The 20,297-nt window shown below is 38.6% G+C and overlaps 1 protein-coding gene across 16 annotated transcripts in view; it reads right to left on the reverse strand.

The window, feature by feature from the left end:
- Positions 1-20,297, reverse strand: part of kirrel3b (kirre like nephrin family adhesion molecule 3b) — a 340,233-nt gene that overhangs the window by 55,893 nt on the left and 264,043 nt on the right. For all 16 annotated transcript variants that reach the window (XM_016676742.1, XM_016676750.1, XM_016676752.1 and 13 more), the window contains 2 exons: positions 18,815-18,964; positions 12,063-12,212 (listed from right to left, as the gene is read on the reverse strand). In XM_016676742.1, coding sequence (XP_016532228.1) covers positions 12,063-12,212; positions 18,815-18,964 — 300 coding nt within the window. The remainder of the gene's footprint in view (positions 1-12,062; positions 12,213-18,814; positions 18,965-20,297) is intronic.

Here is a 20,297-nt window from a genome sequence, read left to right on the forward strand (position 1 = left end):
ACTCTGAATCATTTAGAGCATTTAAACAACCCAGTGATTTAACGAGACTCTCTGCATGCTTTGTTGGCAGTGAGTCCAAAAGCAATTGTTGGGTTTAATTGTTTTTAGCACAGATAGGCGTTTAAGCGACTTTTTATTATTAACCTTTATTTCACCAAGAAAATCCCATTGAGATTAAAAATCTATTTTGCAAGAAAATCCTGGAAAAGACTTTGAATGTGGCATAGTTATTGTTGCCAGATTGACTGGTCTGAAAAAAAGAAAAAAAAAAGAAAAAAAAGAAAAAAGTCAATCCACTGAGATTTATAGAGACTGGGTCCAAAAATGAGAAAATTTCTAGCTGCAGTTGCTTAGCTTAACACACCTTGTTGATCTCAGAGCTCAGAGTAGAATGGGCAGACTGGTTCTAGATAATATAAAAACAACAGTAGTATAAATACCAACTAGCTACAACTAAAGAATGCAATCTCTGAATACACAACTCTTCAAACCCTCTTGTAACTAAGACTAGATTTTTCCAAAAGTTAACCAAAATTGAACAATAACAGAGACTAATTTGATAGTTTCAGGTGATGGGGTGAGAATTTGGCAAAAAAACAAGAACGTTAAACTCATACTGTTGTGTATTAATGTTTTAGGTTGTTGTTGGTTTAACGGAAGAGGGCAGTGGGCATTTACTTGACACACTTTGGATCCCTTACAACCAACTGAGCACCCTTTAAATATCACTGCACCATATTCAGTTCATGTGGTCAAGCATGAGCTGAATATTCATGCTGACCACATCTCTTTATGGCCACAGAGATACCATCAAACGCTGGTTCCTGCTAATGGGATAATGCATCATGTAACGAAGCTTAAATCCTCTTGAACATTAAATAACTTCACTGTTCTTAAATGGCCTCCACACTCACCAGATCTCAATCTAATCAAGCACCTTTGGGATGCGTTGGAACAGAGCATTCACATCTTGGATGTGCCGCTGACAAATATGAAGCAACTGTGAAATGAGATCATTTCAATGAGGACCAAAATATCTAATTAATGTTTTCGACACTTTGTAGGTTTCACATGATGTAGAGAATATTTAAATGGAGGGGAGGATGGGATGGAAAAACATTTTTAATATTTCATGAATATTTCTGAACCACTAATAACAGCATGGAGGTGATAAATAGGTAAACACATAAGCGGAATGTTAATTGGAAAGATAACATTCAGCCTAGAATTTAAGATGATGTGTTTTCCATCTTTCCTAAGAATTTAAGACAGCAGTATAATGTCTTCTATACTTTAACTGACATAATCCAGAAGACGTCTAGTCACTGGTTTATTTCTCTATAAGAAGATGACAAAAATTAACATGAGAATGGTTTGATGGATGGGTGATCTTTTGCTTGTTTCCGAATCTCTAACATATCATGGAGTGTTTTACAGAAGGGAGGAGGCAAATCTGGCGGAATGATGTGAGGATGACAACCTCCGTGGTTGATAGTGGATATGAAGAAGGAGCGGAGGCCTCATCATCCACTAGTCATTTGAGAGCTTGTGGAAGAGAGGACGAGCACTTTCAAATACCTTGGGGTGCACACCAGCAGCTGTATTTTCTGAGGAAGCCCAGGAAGTTTGCCACGTTGACTGAGATCCTCAGGAATTTCGACAGATGCAACGTTAAGAGGATCTGAACCAGCTGTATCGCTGTGTGGTACGGCACTGCCACCGTCACGGATCACAAACACTTGCAGAGAGTGAGAAACAAATTTGAGAGGTTCATCAGGACTCCACTACCCACTCTGCAGTACATTTACAACTGCAGAGTGTACATGAGAGTTTCCTCCATTGTCAGAGAACCCTCTGGCCCCAAATCTGGACTTTTCACACATCTTATAAAAGAATGAAATGAAGGACTACTAGCTTCTGCCATCAGACTCTATAACAGCTAATAAAGTGGGAAGTAATATGGAATGCCAATTTGTTTAATTGGCAATAAAAATTTGCTTATATTTTATTATTTTATTTGCATGATTTAGAGAGAAAGCAAAAAGCAGAGAGAGAGAGAAAAATAAAAAGAGAGAGAGCGAGAGAGAGAGAGATATTCTCTTGTTTGTCTGTACCTGTGGACAACATTTTGTTGTATTTTTATAAATGATGTTACCTTTTGTCTTTTCAACAGGCACTGCAACTAGCAAAGAAAGTAAACTGTACAAGGCAGCATGTTTTTGCTTTGCATATGCCAATAAAATGTTGAACTTGAATTAAAGGCCGGAAAACACAAAAATACATCTGACACAGAGAGAAGGGACGTGTATGAGTGTTTGTTAAAAACACATTGCGATCTGTCTTCAGCCTGATAAGTGCTCTCCTTATCTTGGTGACAGTACTGCTGAAGAAGCACTCACTTGCTTAAAAAAAAAAACAGCTTACAATTATTTCATATGAAAAATACAACACTGAAATCTGCATCTGATTTAGATTTTTTTTTTTTAAATAGCAGTTGAATTAAACAATTTTTTTTATTCAGCTCTACAACCGAAGGATATAAATACACTGAAAGAACTCGCTAATGGTATTTAGCAAATGTGTACCTGAATGAAAGTGTTAGAGAGGTCAGAAATGGTCCTTAGACAATTTGCAGAATGTAATAGTTTCTCTGAAGAGAAAACATGAAACCGATTAGATGTTTTTAAGCACTTTGGATCAGATGAGAGACACAACAAGGGAACTCACTGCTGTTCATCAAATCTGATGGATAGTGAGACATTAATGTAAGTGGACCTGAATTCCTCATACAAGATTCTTCCCCCACGCCTTTCTACATATTTTAATACTCTTACCTTAAAAGTTTCTCATTCTCCCCAATATAGTATTTCTTATCATTTGGGGAATCGAGGCTTTGAATAGTCAGGTCGGTACTCCCTTTCTTCCCCAATTAATGCCACATTTTAATGAATGCAGAGCGTTTTTGGTAGTAATACCCTTGATATTTAGAAATAGTACCAGATGAAATGAACTACGGATGAAAACAAAACGAGGAGATGCCAGATCTGATAAACACTTGATTCAACGCAGCTTAGCCTCGTGTAGCTGCAGACAACGCTGAGCACAGATTGTGAGGGTGCTGACAGTGCTGCTCACCACGTTGTTGCTATAGTTTTCAGTGTTGCGTGTGTGTGTGTTTAAAAGTGAGGAGGCAGGAGCTTCACGTTTCAGATTCCAAATTATATTTTTAAAAATAGTAGCTTCTTATTTTTGGTTCTTGCCAATTATTCGCCCGATTGCTTTTAAAAAGTTTTGCAAGTGAAAGAAGAGAGTTTTCCAATGGCTGTTGAATTTACAGCCGAGGCAACAGCATTTAGCAAAGAGAGCGGATTCAAAATCAGTTCAACACCTGTACGCAGTCGGAGCTGTTGTTGTGCAGAGCACAGATGTATTCACATCATCTTTTCTCCTTCAGCAGAAATGCAGAAAGACACAGAAAAAAAAAAAAAAAATCCTGCTTGCAATCTGTCAGCCATAATCACGCACCTGTTCTCAGATTCTGATATCATAGATGTAGTTATCTTCCTGTCTCGAGTTGCAGAGAACATAACAAAGAAAAAAGTGAAATATGAATGTTATAGTCAGACTTTCTTCTAAAATGACTGCAGCTCCGGACACCTTATCTCCACTTACACGTGTTTATAATTCTGAGATGGCGAGGCTTAGTCCAACTCTAGAGAAAGAGGATTTGGTTACAAAACTTAATGAGACTTAGAAAGTTTTTAAAGGCACTACAGTAAAGGAGACATGGCTGTTTTAGATTCAGTTCTCTCTCCAATTGAGTTACTTGTTCACTGGAGATTTTCTTTTGCTTTTACAGTAAACGTGGGAGCTTACCGTACAGCTGTGTACTTGGATCGTTCATATAGTTATTCAAGTACAAAGGTAGTTTGAGGCATCAGTTTTACATCATAATGGATGTTCTCACCACTTTTTGCTTTTTCATTATAAAAATTATAATAATTTTCTATTCCTCAACCATTAATTAATCATTTAGAATTTTTGAAGTCAGGTGCTGAAAATTACAGGTAGGACGAGAAGGTCCGAGACCAAGCAGGACATTATTATTCTATAATAATTGTCAAGTGGTTTGCTTTATTCAGTCTCTATACAACTACACTGTACACCACAATACATGCTAAGTCAATTCAGCCAATATCTCATTTCTTGCTACCCAGATAATCTCGCTCATGTTCATTAGAGGGGGTTTCTGGACCAAGTACAAGCTATATTCAGACGAGAGGCTAATACATCCAGGACAGGTTGCCAGCCCTCCACAGGGCCAACACACGTGTCAGCCATGCACGCCCACAAACTCTCACTTCCGAGATGAAATTATGATCACCAGTTAAATTAACATGCATGTTTCTGGACTGTGGGATGAAACCAGAGAATCTGGAGAGAGTCCACGCATGCACATGTAGCCATGTAAACTCAACTAAAAATACTGCAAATTTCAAAGACATTGAAAGTGTCAGTGAGTAAGTCCATTTTCTACTGGTGAAAAAAACAGTAGAGAGACCATATCTATCCTACTTCAGCTTGCCTTCGCTGGCTCCCCATTAAATCCAGAGTAGAATCCAGAATTCTCCGTCTCGCATATAAAGACCTTAATAATCAAGTTCTATCATATATCAGAGATCTGATTAGAGATCGGCTGAAATAATGATGACAGCAACTAAAAGCCCCTCTCCTGCAGTTAACGTTTGTCGTTCATTGACAAAGAAAGTATTCCTACATGAGTTCTTCTGTTTCTTGTGGTGCATTCTGCTCTGTCTTTTCAAATCCCTTGTTGGTCATGGCAAACGGCTGCTTGTACTGAGACATGTCCTGCTGAAAGGTTTCATCCTGTTGAAGGGGAGGTTTGTCTCTCATGCATGAGGTTTTTTTCCTTGTGTATGCTTCGCTACATTAGGGTTTGTATCCTGTCGCTGTTGTCCAGGAAGAGTAAATGCTTCAAGTCAATGACTCTCTGCAATCTGCTGGATTTCTACACATGGAAAACTTATTCTAAACATAAGGTTGATAATAAATTTCAATTGATGAATAATTTGATCACTAGAATCAATTGCAACATGTGTATGATTAGATTTACTTTTTTTTGTAAATTGCCTTGAGAATGACATGTTGTGAATTGTGTAGAGAAACTGAAGTGATTTTTTTTTTTCAATTATTTGTGAATTTATTACATTAAGTACAAATTTACCATACGATAAAGTTATTTTTAAAGTACTTTAATCATTCTATAGATGTATTGTGTAAAATGAGACCAAACCATCAGTTGGTAATATTACTACTGTTCTCTACATCAGGAAAAGCATGTGAGCACCTAACACCTTTCTGTAAAATATCATAAAATTATGTTAAGCACTTAAGGGTTGTCAAACATTTTATATATGGACAAAGTTCGATTTTAATGTGATGCAGTTTTGTACTTTTTTCAGCAGAAAAAGTTAAAACTCCTTGTTTACTTTTACTTTTCTTCGAGCCTGTTCTGCCTTTTATACCATGCCCTTCAAGTTAATTTCCATTACTAAAAAGATGGCAGCATGATCCTTGAGAAATAATGAATTCAGACTTATCCACTGAAATGGCTGATTCAGCGTTGGCAGTTGGAAGCAACAATAACAAAAGGTACCCTTGGGCCTTTGTGCACATGAATATTGTTGGTGAAGCGTGGGTCCAAAACATTAACAATGCAAGGGGAAGGGAAAACAAATATCTTGCCCACAATGGTTCATTCAAATGGCATGCTATCAATTATGTCTGTTATACAACCGGCATCGCATTGTGTTTGTGAATGCTTTTCATTTTGACAAATGTTTGGGAAGGTCTTTGAGTTTCGCTCCCTGAAAAAAACTTCACATAAATCTCTTTTTAATTATTGAACAAGTGATCCTGTCAAATACGGCTCTCTTAGCATAAGTCAAATGCAAATTCAACAAATCAACCTGCAAAAACTGCCATCGAGCAGAATTAATTGGTGAGAAAGGTGATTACAGGTAAACACAACGCTGTTCAGTAGGTACGAAAGTTAAATATGTGTTTGTTTTATTTTTTGTTTTGTTTTGAAACATTCCCACCAAGTTTGTTACATTTGTTTGTCAGGCACAGTCGGTGAAAATCAAGGCAACATTTTGATTATGACACAGGCACTTTCTGTTATCTGGACAATGGACTGTGAGTGCGTAATCACCATCACAATAAAGTTGCAATTTTACCTGCTGAACCTAAACTATTACTAAACATGTCTTCTGTTTTTGTTTTTCTATGCAGGACCAAGAAATTGAATCACATTAGTTCCGGTCTGTCCGTCTATTTCCTATGCTCAAAGAGTGCCATACATTTCCACTTTAAAGACTTAGCTTTAATCTTCTTCTGTTTTAAGCCGTTCTCCTTTTTTAATATATACCGTTTTAATGTGCTGTATATACTTGGAGCTGCCCCTTTTATTAAATGTGGTACAGAATATAGTTTCCTTTGCTATGTTTGGTTTTGTAGTTGTTCTATGCTGAGAAGAAAATAAATAAAAAAAGATGTTGCTTTTAAAGAAATCGAGATAAATTAAGGTTTTTAAGTGGCTAAATCTATATTTTAACGTGAGTAAGTTTTGACTTTAGTCATCTCGATGAGATTTTATCCATGAGTAACTCTCGGTGGCGTTGGACGTTAGTTTTTATTACTTGGGGCAGGCAAGACATTTTATATTTGAGGCATCAGGGGCCTCTCTGAGAGGTTTTACTCTGTGCATCCATGACGAATCATGGATGTACTTTACATAGAAGAGTGGATCTGTCACCAGAGTCCACTGTAGCTTTAAGGTTGGGTAAGTATACTGCAGTAAACAGATTGCATACTTTTCCTCTTTGTGCATTTTTTTGACAAGCTGAGCTACCACATCACATGGCCACATATAGCTAATATTTCTGCTAGGGACATTAGGCAACATGTAAAATTAGTTGATTTAAAGACAAGCTATTTTACCAATTAATAACACATCCCCAGCAAACTATGGGCAGGAAGTTGATTCACTGAAAACTTGGATAGACAGGAGGTAGCTTCACACTCTAGACTATTATAGTTATAAAATTGAAGCTAATAATATGAGTCACTCAGAGTAAACAGTAAAATTAAAAACATCATAGAAAAAAAACCTTAAAATTTGTTTTGCCTTTGTCAAAAAAATATGTAAAAAATAATTTTGACTAATTGATTTGGCTTAATAAGAGCAGCTTAGTTAGCTATATGTATGAAGTAGGACATATATCTATATATAATATAATATACATTATATTATATATAAAGGGTAAGGACCAAAACTCTGAAAATGAAAATCCTGTCAATGATCAATTTACATAAGAATCAGAAGCCATCACATTTGATGTGACACGTCTTTACTTGTTGAATAGACTGCCACTTGTATACACTTAGGACATTTCTGTTTGTTTTTTTTTTCATTTTAACCTTAACAAGGGAGCAGTGGTGTCTCTCCCCCAATACAGTCTTTCCTAAACCGAGGTAAAAAGATTAGAGCAAAATCTGAAGCAGTGCCAACTTACTACGAGTGGTATAATTGGCCTCAGGGGTAGTTTTTGGACCTGAAACCCTCCATTCTCTTCCCTCATGACTAATTCACAAGACCTTGATTTTTCCTTTGGCATCTGAGGATATAGCCTTCAAGCTGCGCAAATGTTTGTATGGGTTTAAGTTTACAGCCGGTTTAGTTCTAGGAGATTTTCAAAGAGGGACCTCAGTTATCCATTGCGAGTTTTGATGTAGTCAGTGTTGTGCATTATCTTTCTCTTTCTTCATTGAGAGCTGGCTGCAGTAGGTTAAATAAAACCATATGCCATGATTTCTTGGAAATAGATGGGTTACTAAGGTCAGCCTTCTTGAACATTCAATTGCTTCTCTTTCCATCATCAGTTAACTAATCATTAAGGTGAAAAGCACAGAAAAACTATTCCATAACAGTTATGGGAGTAAATATTTGCCTTAAGTTATTTACAAACCTATCAAAGTCATTGAAGAGAGTTTCGTCTGAAATGGCACAGAGCGGAGTTTGGTTGATATTGAGTTATGAAAAATGCAGGAGAGACTTTTACTGTAGATTTATTCTGCTGTCAGGTAAGGAAAAAAAAAAGTTTGCGAGTATCCGTGTGTGTGTGTGTGCTAGTAAATTTAAAGGTGTGTGTGTGTACTGTGTGTATATTTTCCTGTGCATTTCTATCCATGTGTGACCATACTGTAGGTGTGTATCGCCGTAGCCTTCTTCCCAGTCAATAGACACACTGTCACACACTGGCAAGTAATTGACAGCTTGGAGTTTGCGTTGACACAGGACTTGCATATATTTTCTCCATTACCATTCGTATACGTCAGCCTGAAGTTCTCCTTGGCAGTGCTTTCAGAAGTCATCTTGCTTGGCAGAGGATTAAACAAACACCCTCTATTCTACCTTTTGGGAGGAAGTGATAAACTCTCTCACCCTAAGTAAGCCAAATAGCTAAAGAAAAAAACACTTTCCATTTCTCATTGCTGTGGTGTGTACAGAAAAAGAAAACAGTTGCAGCATTTGTTCCTGTACCGCTTTTGTATGTTGGCAAAACAAAATGTAAAGACATGGAGAAATAGTGTTTTATTTTTCTGCTAATAATAAATAACAGCTTATAACGGTGGATTTAACATGAATTATTGTAAATGGTGGCGATGCGGCCAGACGTGCAGACATACGTGTTTCATGTAGCAAACATTTATTTACTGAGATTTTGTCCACTGTTGAATAATTGTGGGCCGAGAAATTTGAAAAAAGTACTTGCAACATTTACAATAAGGATGCATTTGTTGTCAAATCAACACCTTAAAAAAATATGCCAGAAAGATGTTCTCTCACAAGAAGAAAAAAATAAAACAAAGAAAAGAAAGAAAGCCACAATTTAAGTGCTAGCTTTGAAATGATTTACACCTATGGTGGGAACAAAAGCTGTGTAAGATGTGATAATTAATTGATCTGTTTAAACAACAAAAAAAATCATAAGCAGATGTTGTTTCCAACATTTTCAGGCATATGTCTTCTGTAAGACGGAACGTTAGAAATCCACAGAGACAAACCTATAACAAGCTAGAGAACAAAATGCAAAATTAAAGAAAACTCCAAAACTCAAACTTTCAGCAAATATAAGCTGTAAACTACATATTGCGTATTTTCTTCCCCATAGTGGAATGCCATCCATCCATTTTCTTTACACACTTGTCCCTTGGCGGGGTCGGGAGGGTTGCTGGTGCCTATCTCCAGCTAACGTTCCGGGTGAGAGGCGGGGTTCACCCTGGACAGTCTGTCGCAGGGCGACACAGAGACACACAGGACAAAACCATGCACACACACCCTCACCTAGGGGCAATTTGGAGAGGCCAATTAACCCGACAGTCATGTTTTTGGACTGTGGGAGGAAACCGGAGTACCTGGAGAAAACCCACGCATGCATAGGGAGAACATGCAAACTCCATGCAGAAAGACCGGGGCCGGGAATCGAACCCAGAACCTTCTTGCTGCAAGGCAACTACCATCTGTGCCACTGTGCAGCCCATAATGGAATGCTTTATGTGGAATTATAAAGTTGTTTCTAAATTCTCAAGCATAGAAAATTAAGTTAAGGAATGTGGTGTGAAGGAGGATAGCTTAAATGCTACCTTGTGAAAATACAGTTACACCAAAATCGGTCAAATTAATTAGCCACCACCTTTAATTACGTGAAACTAAAGTAACAATTGTTTAATTTTCTGCCTTTGTCATTCAAAAAATGGATAATTACCGGCAGAAATATTAGACAGTGACATTTTGCTGAAGTCTCAGTAAGAATAAGCAAATTTACTTGTATGCATTTTCAAAGAGGGAGTCGCCAGTCGCAGAAAGTTATGCTGCACTTTGTCTTCCCCTCGCTTCTCTTTACTGGGTTCCTGCTCTCCTACAAATCGTTAGTTTCACTTTTCATTAGGCTGAATCAATAAGGCGGATCAGTGGCTGATGGTTTGGACTGCGTGGCAGACGCCCCGCTCGGTCTCCCCTTCTCTTTTTTTTCTTTCTTTCTCTTGTTCTCTTTGCTCCTTCTTGGACTCCAGCTATTTCCTCTGCAACCATTCAGTCGAGGAGAATGCATGAGGCAGCGGGAAGCTTGAAGGGACTAACAAAGAGGGATGAGCCTAAAAGTGCTACCCAGTAAGACAGAAATGACAACCCTCAGTGGTAACCCACTAAAGAAAAATTAAGACTAGGTGAGCTCTCAAGCTAAAACTGATTTTGAAAATGACGGCGTGAGACGAGGAAATTAGAATGAAACTGTACAAATAGAGCCAAAAGTCCATGCAAATGTTTCACTCTTATCTGATTCTTTTATCTACAGCATTTTGTTTTATAAAGATTCACTTAGGGTATTTAAAAATGCCAGTCTTCATAATATATATAAAAAAATAAAAAACAAAATGATTACATGCTTGTTTTTTTTGTTTTTTTATCTAACTCAACAATTTTCTTTGTTTTTGTTGATTTTATGCTTAATCTTGTAATCTTGTAAACTCAAATTGCCCCCAGGAGACTTGTTCCTGGTTTGGTCATGGGCAGTCATGTACATCTAGGGAAGTATTGTGGTGTATCTTGGAGGTGGCTGCATTGGTGGCACTTCTCTGGTCTACCATGGTGAATAACCCAATGAACCAAAAAGCGTAGCTCTCCATTTACAGATCCGTCTATGTTGTAATCTTGACCTTTGCTCAAAGCATATGGATCATGAATGAGACCCTGAATGCAGGTGGTTGAAACGAGCTTCCTCTAGGGTGGCTGTGCTCTGTCTCAGAGCTTAATTGAAGAGCTCTGTTATCCAGTGGGATCCCCGAGTTTAGACCTTGCTCCACCTAGGTACCTCCCAAGGCTTCCCAGGCATGTTCCACTGGGAGGAGACCATGGGGCAGATCCAAATCTCACTAGAGGGACTCTAAGGACTTTTTGACAGAATGAACTTTTCCCAGGAGCCAGAGTAGTTTTCCAAGGCCATTATTTACACTGTCTGTTTACACTGCATTTACTAGGGTACAGGCCTAATACCTGGACAGACATTTAAACCAGAAAAGGCACTAGCACAGAAGAATTTTATTTTATTTTTCTATTTTTCCTGAACTACTGTTCACAGTTGTGTGGAGAGGGGATGTTGAGCAACTATGCTTATTTGGAGCATGTCACGCAAGCTTAAATTATAAAAAAAAATTCTAGGTGCTGCAAACTCGCAAACTTTACATGACTAAGAAGTGTCTTTAAATGTGTTTGGTCTTCAGAAGTGAAATTACTGTAAAAGAACCACAAGTGATTGTTCTAGTGTTAATAATGATTAGAGCCCTTCTATTTTATTCTCCTCTACAACAACTCTCTGATCTGAAATCGTTTCAAAATGATTTCAGATCCCTAACCTTTCAACTACACAAATCACTCATTGTAGATTATATAGAGTACATAGTGTAAGCACTGTGACCAAACCATTGTTTTTATTCTTATTTCTAAAAATGTTATCAATTTCATGATACCTACAGGTACATGACACCTACTTATGTCTAGGCTGAACAAAAAAAAAAAAGCAAAGGTCTAATAGTGACAGGAGGAAATGTACATTTAAGTAGCCAGGGTAAAGTTGAAATGGGGAAAAACTGACCCTCTATTTATTCCTTCTGGCTTAGGAATGCTTTCTCTTTAGCTCTTCCCAAAAGAGCTAAAGAGAGATGTCTGAGGGTCTTCTTCTTGGAATGGGTACTCCATAAACTTGATCTTGGACTAACAGAAGACAAGGGATGGCTGTATTGTGTTTCTGTCCTGAATAATAGTTTTTTTGTTTTTCTAATAACCCTAGAGAAGTATTTTTGGTACCACAAAACGTTGAAATCTCTACAAAAACATGAGCTTGCTCAGCTGTGGCTGGATGGTGGCTGGCTCTTCCACAGCTGTATTGTTTGATGGCTGTGTGTACTTAGTTCTGACTTACCATGCACAGTGAGCCGGGCAGGACGGGACCTCATGGCAGCCTGGACAGCCTGGCACTCAAAAACTGCATCGTCCATTAGCTCAACACGCTGGATGCGCAAATGATGCTGCCCTGAGCCATGGTCGCCAATCACTGTGTAACGTGGATAGCCTGCAATGTAAACAGTTTGTTTATTTTATCTCACCTTCAGTGTCAAAGTACAGTTCATCTGCCAAAAGCAAGTGAGTACATTCCTGTAAAAAAAAAAGTTCTTACTTCTTATTCTCATGCATCAAAAGAACAACTCTTTTGCAAACTGTCTTACACAGCACTGGCGCAAGCACATTAACTGAGCTGAAAAAGAAAATAATTTAAAGGGAGGTGAGGTTAGATTACTTTATTAGTTTATGTGGCTAGATTGTTCATTTGTTAATTTACTCACAATGCATTTTTACAACACTCCTGGCAGTGTAAATGAGCTGCTGTGAAAGTTGCTGTATGCTGAGGAACCGTGTTTTACTGCAACAGTAAACAGGAGCAGCTCCAGTTCGAGTTGTTTCAAGATTACTCCGAGAAATGATTTACAGTTTAATAAGAGCAGAAGAAAGCAGAGGAATATCCAGGAGACCTAGGATGTCAAGACAGATGGTTTTGAAGATATCCCTCTTAAGCTAATATAAAAATTTGCATAGCCCATGTGTTGTGAAATGTATGTCTCCACAGGGGCAAATAAGCTAAAATATACATTTGTTTAACCTGTGAGCACTGGGGGGTGGGGGGGTATGTAACATGGCTTCGGAAACTTTCTTCTCTCAAGATCCCTTTTCTATTTCTTTTTTTACCTAGCTTCTTCATCCTGATTATTATGGGTAGAATTTGTGGAACGCAAGGAGACTTTATGTTCATAAATATTGCACTTCAAAGAATGAGAAGAATTTCCAACTGAGTGGAGCTTTTTCTTCCAGCTGTCCTGTAATTGAATGATGATGAAACCAGAGATTGGAGTGAAGATTTTTTTTATTTTTTTCTGGACCACAAGGCCAGGCTGCACACAAAGCTTCAACCAAACTTTAAGCTATATTCCGCGAAACAAAACTTCAGACTTTAGACTCACTTCCTTCTCGCTCATCAATCACACCTAAAAGAAATCTGCTAGTTTCTACCTCGGCGTGTAAGGTTAGACTGATACTTAAGGGCAACAAATAATAAGGGGGTAAAAATTGATTTCTCCAAAACTTCTAACCTACAGTCACCTTGGAGATTCCTCAAAACCCCGGGCCTTTAGTGATTTTCTGTTTTAGCTCCCAGATAGAGTGGGCAGTGGTATAACAGCTATTAAGTTCATGGATGTGTCTACGGCAAAACCCATCATATGCTCTGTGTCCAATTACTGAATTCGGCTTCATTGAATCCAGCAGCTTTTAATAGAGCATGAAGTGGGTCTCATTATAGGCTGGTGGGGTGAGTTACAGCCGATTAAGCCACTCTGTGCATTTCATCCTCCTACGTGAAGCCTTTAATCTTAAGGGTCTATACAGTAAAAATACGAAGGACAAAAGAACGCCTCAACACAAATATTAAACCAAGGGAGAAGGTAAACAGAGGAAGGCAAAATATAAGCAGCAGCATTAGATCGAGGATCTGCTGCATGATGTTTTGCTAAGAAATAGAACCAGATGATGTCATCTTTCTATGACTTTACTTTTACTTGTTACATTGAAGAAGGCTTTAACCTAAACAAAACTAAATCATAAAGTACTAAAAATCTCAGTAAGGATTAGTCAATGACTGTTTTTAATTGTATCAAAATAATGCTTTTAAAATCTATACTTTCAAAACTGCAAACCTTGTGCGTTTTTGTGATTACAAGCCAGACATGGTGGCTCTGCTGGTCAGTGTGCAGCAACTGACCAACGGGGCTGCATTTGTCCCACTTAACAACAGCGACAATTTCTACTTTTGGAAATACTGTTAGTCACAGTTATGGTGTGGAAACTAACGTAGGTTCAACCCTAACTTTTCGATAGTTCAAACTTTGATGCACGCTAGCAATTTAGTAATTTAAAACCAGTCCACATGGTGACACAACATTTCTCATTAACCATCTACACTTTTACAAGAACCCATTAACCGTTAACTTTGGTCCTGGTTTTTTCATGTGTTACAAAGCTGCAGCTATGGTGAACAAAACTCTCAGCTACACCAATCCAGCTGATCAGCTGCAACTCGTCCACCGAGAGGGGAGTAAACATACACATTTTGAATAAAATATAATAAACTTATTTGTTCTTTTGGGTCATAGAGTTGTTGCAAGTTATCCCAGCGGACTCACAATCATCTGATGAGGTAGACTGATACAGCGGGCAGTTGCACCAACAAAAAACCTCATAGTAGTATAGAAAATGTTCAGTCCTGAAAACAGACGCAATATTTGCAAAAGTCTCTTGTGAAAGTTTAGGTGGTTGATATCTGCTAATATATGTTTGTATATTATGAATGTGCACACTTTCATTTTGAGTTGTTTTAAAACAGCTAAAATCATCTAGATGGAGGACTGGAGTGTTGTCTGACTGGATTTTAGCCTACGAGCATTGCTAACTTTTCACTGTTGGTTATATGCAAAAGAAGTGCAAAAACTGATACTGATTACTCCATCCAACTGCTCTGTATCTTAAATAAATTATAAAATTGTGTTTTTAATTTTCACGTTATTTTAGCGGCTGGTGTTTTTACTCATGGCTACTTAACCATGGTGATCTGTAACTAGCCAAAGGATGGACTGCTCTTTCAACCAAACAACAGTGCCTGAAGATAAATAAGAACCATTCCATGCACAAAGTCACCCGGAGAGAGATTTTTGCTCCAGCTTTTTTATGTTCACTGATGAGATCCAAGGCAGTAATACCACCGCGGATCAGAAAGATAATGATCACTGCATGACTCTGTATGATGTGAACTTGCGCTGACTCTGGTCAAACAGCCTTGAGTTAACTGCACCCTCCAAAGAGACGGGGATGAACTTCACACACACTTTGTTTGGCTTGTCTTAATCGTGGCTTCACATAAGCCATGCAGATTTCTGTTACACAAACAGATTACCGTGCCAGTTACCTCATCTGTGCTCCTGGCATGCTAAGAGTAATATTGCTGTGAGGAGACGTGGCCGCCTTCCAGTTTCATCTTGATGCATTAACCGGATCCAAACGGGGGGGAAAAAAAAGATAATTTGCATCCATGATGGATAGTAAAAGATAAGGATGTTATCATCTCATTTTCGAAGAATTGAAACATCCTAATGTGTTTTGCCACCATATAAGCATCCTGATTATGCATTTTGTCAATGTGATTGAAATTACACTGTGGCACACATGAAGACTGATCACCTCTGCAGATGTGACGTGCACCTAGAAAGGGCCATTGATCTTGGATCTCAGCACATTTCAAACACACAATGTGTTACCCAAAGCAAACAATGTAAAATAGTCCCATTAAGGAGTAATGAATCCATCAGGGAGAAATGGATTTGTCTTGAGGGTGAATTTAATGTGTGTGTGTGCATGTGGGTTTCGTTAGTATGAAGACACTTGAAGCTTGGCTTGGTGATTCGCATCATTCACCTGGTACCCGCTTTTCACCGTACCCGCTTTACACCACGTAATCAAAGCAGGCTTTGCTGCAGCTGCAAACAGGTGACCAGAGCTAAGTTTGCTCTCTTGAGAAGCAGGCGTAACGCAAAGTTGCTTTGAAAAGCTCTGGCGGCGTTACCTCGTCAAAAATGTAAACAGCCACCTTAATTTTCAAGGGACCTTGCTTATATCTGACAAGTGTGTTGTCACCAGCATGCACAGCAGATACATTCTGCATCATGCATATTCATGGCATTGATTGGTATGTTGAGGGCTACTTCACTTTTCTTTAATTAGAGTGGAAAAGCATGGCACAAAGGGGGAATGAAGAGGAAATTCAGGGACAGATAGAAATCATTGGCTTTTGTGCTGTGATTTCTCGCTCTGAATGGTGAAAGAGTTTTCTCAGTTTAATCACTGCTCCTGTGAATGGAAACAGGTCCCAGGCGGAGGATGCTGCCAACACAGCTTCTTTCTATGAATAGCCGAGCAGACCTATATTATTGAAATGCTCCGCGCGACATTTGATTCGTCGCACTTTTTACATATACGGCTGCCACTTTCCTTTCATTGTGTGCGTCTCCGCCGCGATGTACCATTGCTCTTTTACCGCTGCATGCGTGGCGTGTTTAGGTAGGCAGGAGTGATAAAAAAGGACAGCTGTGGAGTGCTTTATTTTGAAAAAGTGTCATCTGTCTCAATAGAAGGCACTCAGCCCCCTGTCTGTAACGTATTGGTGATTTTAGAAAACCTTTCTTCTCTAGGCTGGCGGCTATTTTTCTTCACACAAATCCTTCCCTTTTTTAACTATCCTTATTTACCTCCTCAATCACTCTCTTCTGGAGGAGAAAATGGTTGTGGAGAGGGCCAAGAAAGCTTCTTCTTGTCCACGAGTTTTAAGCTATCCACAGATGTTTTATTAAAGGCTGATCTACTGTAGTTCCCTTAAGTGTGAAGACTCAATGTTCTCATTTTTTTCCTCTTTTTTTGTTCGTTCATCTTACCTTCCCTGCTGTGGAAATGAGATTTCATCTTGATCATTTTGTCTTGTTAAATCAATAAAAGCTGAAGAGGATAAACATCTCTGCTCTACTCTGAGCCTATATAAAATTACACTCGCTCTCTGTCTCTGTCTCTTTCTCTCTATATCCCCCTCCCTCTCTCTTTCCATTCTATCTCAAACAATCATAAGTACTCTCCCCGTCTGCATCTTCTTCCTCCAAAGGAGACTTGATGGCTGCAGGACTATTGTTTACAGCCACCTCTCAGTCTTCCCCTGGGGCCTAATAAGGACACGAAGAAAGAATAGGATGGCTTTACTGGGGCTCTGTCAGTCTCTGAGGTTTAATCACACACCACATCTCTGAAAGAGGACTATTTGCTAAAGGTCAAAGGGTAGAAAACCCTCAATCTCTATTGCAGCTCATATTTAATCATTCATAACCATGCAGAATATTTTGTCTTTGAGATTGGCCACAGCCGAATATTGAGTCATTGTGCCTTGAATTGCAATTACATCCAGTGGTTACAATGTGGAGGAGTGCGAGGCAAATTGAAAAGCTCTAAAATGAAAAGGCTGTATTGATAGAATAATGGTAGGGACCGAGTACAGATATAAATGGATAAATGTTTTGGGCGAATTTAATAATCAAGGTGAACATATTCTTCTTCTTCTTCAAAAGGTCGGCATACCATATGAGGATTTCAGCAAGGTCATGAATACTTTCTGTATAAAGCCAGGATGGATGGGCCATCAGGTTACAAAATAACAGCGCACTAGTCCCTTTGCTTCAAATTAAGCAATTAACACAATTACGCATGAGATGCGATGCAATTAGGTGGAGGCCAGCTACTTTTCAACATGTCATTTAGCAGCCTGAAATTCAGCAGCCTGCATTTAGGTACGTCTGACCAGTCTCTGTGCCTGCTGAAGAAAAGCATGATGCACCACCACCAATCACCATTTCAGTGTGGAGATGGTGTGTTCAGGTTGACGTGCAACATACATTTTCGACCACATACAGGTCTCTTCACGCACGTGAAATTCTTTTTGATCCTATCTGACGACAGCACCATCGCCTACGTGTTTCTTGCGTCCCCTACATGATTTGTGTCAAACAGCAAACAAGATCTCTTCTAGTTCATCTTTTATCAATGACATTTTCCTGCCACTCTCTTCTTGTACAGGCTTGTTCATTCACATGTTCATTCATTAATGACTGCCTTGTTGACAGAATCTAACACCTGAACCTTGTATTGCTGAATAGCCCTGTCACAATAACATATTTTGTCCGAGAAGTTATTGTGATAAATGATGATATTACTGTTTTGAGACCATTTTCAAGTAAATAGAGTTTAGAGTTGTATTTGAAACGTAATCAATTACGAATTTAATGATGGCATTTGACTTAATGTAATTGTTGATTGATGTTGCATGACTTTGTGTTTTTGTATTTGTTATGATGGAAAGCACTTTGAAATGCCTAGCTGCTGAAATGTGCTATACAAATACAATTTGATTTATTGATTGAAGTAGCATAATGGTAATGGAACAATAATTCAAGGACACACTCTCAAACATCAATAAATTTTAAATTCTACTACACATTGAACACTGGAACTGGAAGACATTTCAATTGTCCAAATATATAAACAAAACAACAGACACAACAATAAATAAATAAATAAATAAATAAATAAATAAATAAATAAATAAATAAATAAATAAATAAATAATGAAGTCTTGGTAAACAAAACTGAAACATATGCACCAGACTGAAAACTATTGTCATCCACTTTTTGGTAGAAAGAGAAAAAAGAGAAAAAAAATATATTGAGCTTGATTGTTGCCAGAATCTAACACCTGATCTTTATATTGGCAAAGTGTTCCCAATAACAAATGGTGACAAACATGACCTGTTGCTTGTTGCAACAGGTCATGTTTGTCACCATTTGCTTGTTGCTTGTTGCAACAGGTCATGTTATGCTTTTGAAAAACAAACAAACAAAAAAAGATAGCTACATGTCAAGAATGCAGTGTCCAAATGTTAATGTTTCATTTCAGAGTCTTATTAGTTGAAATATAACAACAAATGATACCTAAGTGCAGGGTAATATGCTAAAAAGTAAAGGCATGCAAATCTTTACCAGAGAGGTCTCTGCCAACTCCCAGTGCCAGTCCGTCTTTGATCCACAGGACGATGCCGTGGTATCCGGGGATGGTGCATTCTAACGTCACCGGCTGGCCCGCCACTGCCACCACGTCCTGGGGCTGCTGGGAAAACATGGCCTCCACCCCTTGACAGAAAAAAAGAAGGGAGAGGTTAGATCCGATTAGCTTGTCGTTTTAAGCTAATCGAGACATGAGGGCAGAGAAAGTTCAAAAACTAGGAGAACAAGTGATGTCTTCAATCTTTCAAATGATGAATGAAAGAGACAAATTTAACAAAAGTGCACAGTGTTCCCATTTCAACCAATTTCAGTCAAACCTCTTGTCAAATGCATATTGCAGGGAACGCTAAAGGGTGCCTTACAAATGTGGCCCATCATTTCACTATTCATGATACAAAGACAAGTTCCTGCAATCACGCAGGAGTGGAGCAGTAGGATTAAAGCGCAGGCTAAGAGACAGCTATCATAGCTCAGCTTGGTTCATTTATGCAGGATGTCACCGTGCAGATGGGCTGGGCCCGTACACACCACAGCGGATAACACAGTCTTGTCTGCCAACGCCGCTTCACCAGCATACATTAACTCGAGCTCACACCCATGTATTCCAACTGTGCAGCTGCTATTAACTGTACCGCTCCGCAGCGTGTTCAGGCAGAAAGCACTGCGGAGTTAACTCCATTAGAGGTGTGTTAATGGGGAACGGGGTACAGAAACAGTAAAGGGTTGCTTGGCGTACACGTGGTAGCAGAGTGTGTGTAAGTGTGTTTATGCATGAGTGTGCGGGGAGGTGGGCAGTGGGGAGTCAGAATAAAGAGACACAGGAATACAGAGGAGTACTGATTTCTACTTTAGAATTCTGCCTATCAACTGAAGCACACGTACAATGACATGCATTCACCCAGACACTTAAAGGGCATATTTTCTATCCAAAGTTGTTTAGCGTGTCCCACTAGTTTATAACTAGGACCTTTGGGAGTGTTCAGCTCTGCAAAGGAAATTCTAAAATCATGCTGACCTACAAACACCAAAATAGCCTTTTTCCTTTAAAATTCTAACCAAAACATGTGGATGCGGTGCAAATTAGCAAATGCTGCAAAGCAAGGACAACCTCATGTTGCTTTTGTGCATCAATGTGTGAACAAGGCATCAATGTGTGAGTATGATTGGCTCTGTTATTTAAAATGTGCTTTTAATCTGATGAGCTTTAAAAGGTAAAGTCTTTTTGCTGTGATTGTCGCATTCTTTGTCTCATTGAGGGGGAGGGACAAAAACACAGACACTTGTATTGTACTCCAACTATTATGTCAGTGCAAAGAATGTGAGGACTGGCATCTTCCAAAGAGTCTTTGTAAACATATCTTTTGTTTTTTAGTTTGTCCTTTCAGAATGTCAGATCACAGAAACATTTCCATTGTAACACAGACACACACACACGCACATTATATATATATATATATAA

The sequence above is a fragment of the Poecilia formosa genome, unplaced genomic scaffold (genome assembly GCF_000485575.1).
Source record: "Poecilia formosa unplaced genomic scaffold, Poecilia_formosa-5.1.2 Scaffold141, whole genome shotgun sequence".
In the NCBI taxonomy this organism is placed as follows: Eukaryota; Metazoa; Chordata; class Actinopteri; order Cyprinodontiformes; family Poeciliidae; genus Poecilia; species Poecilia formosa.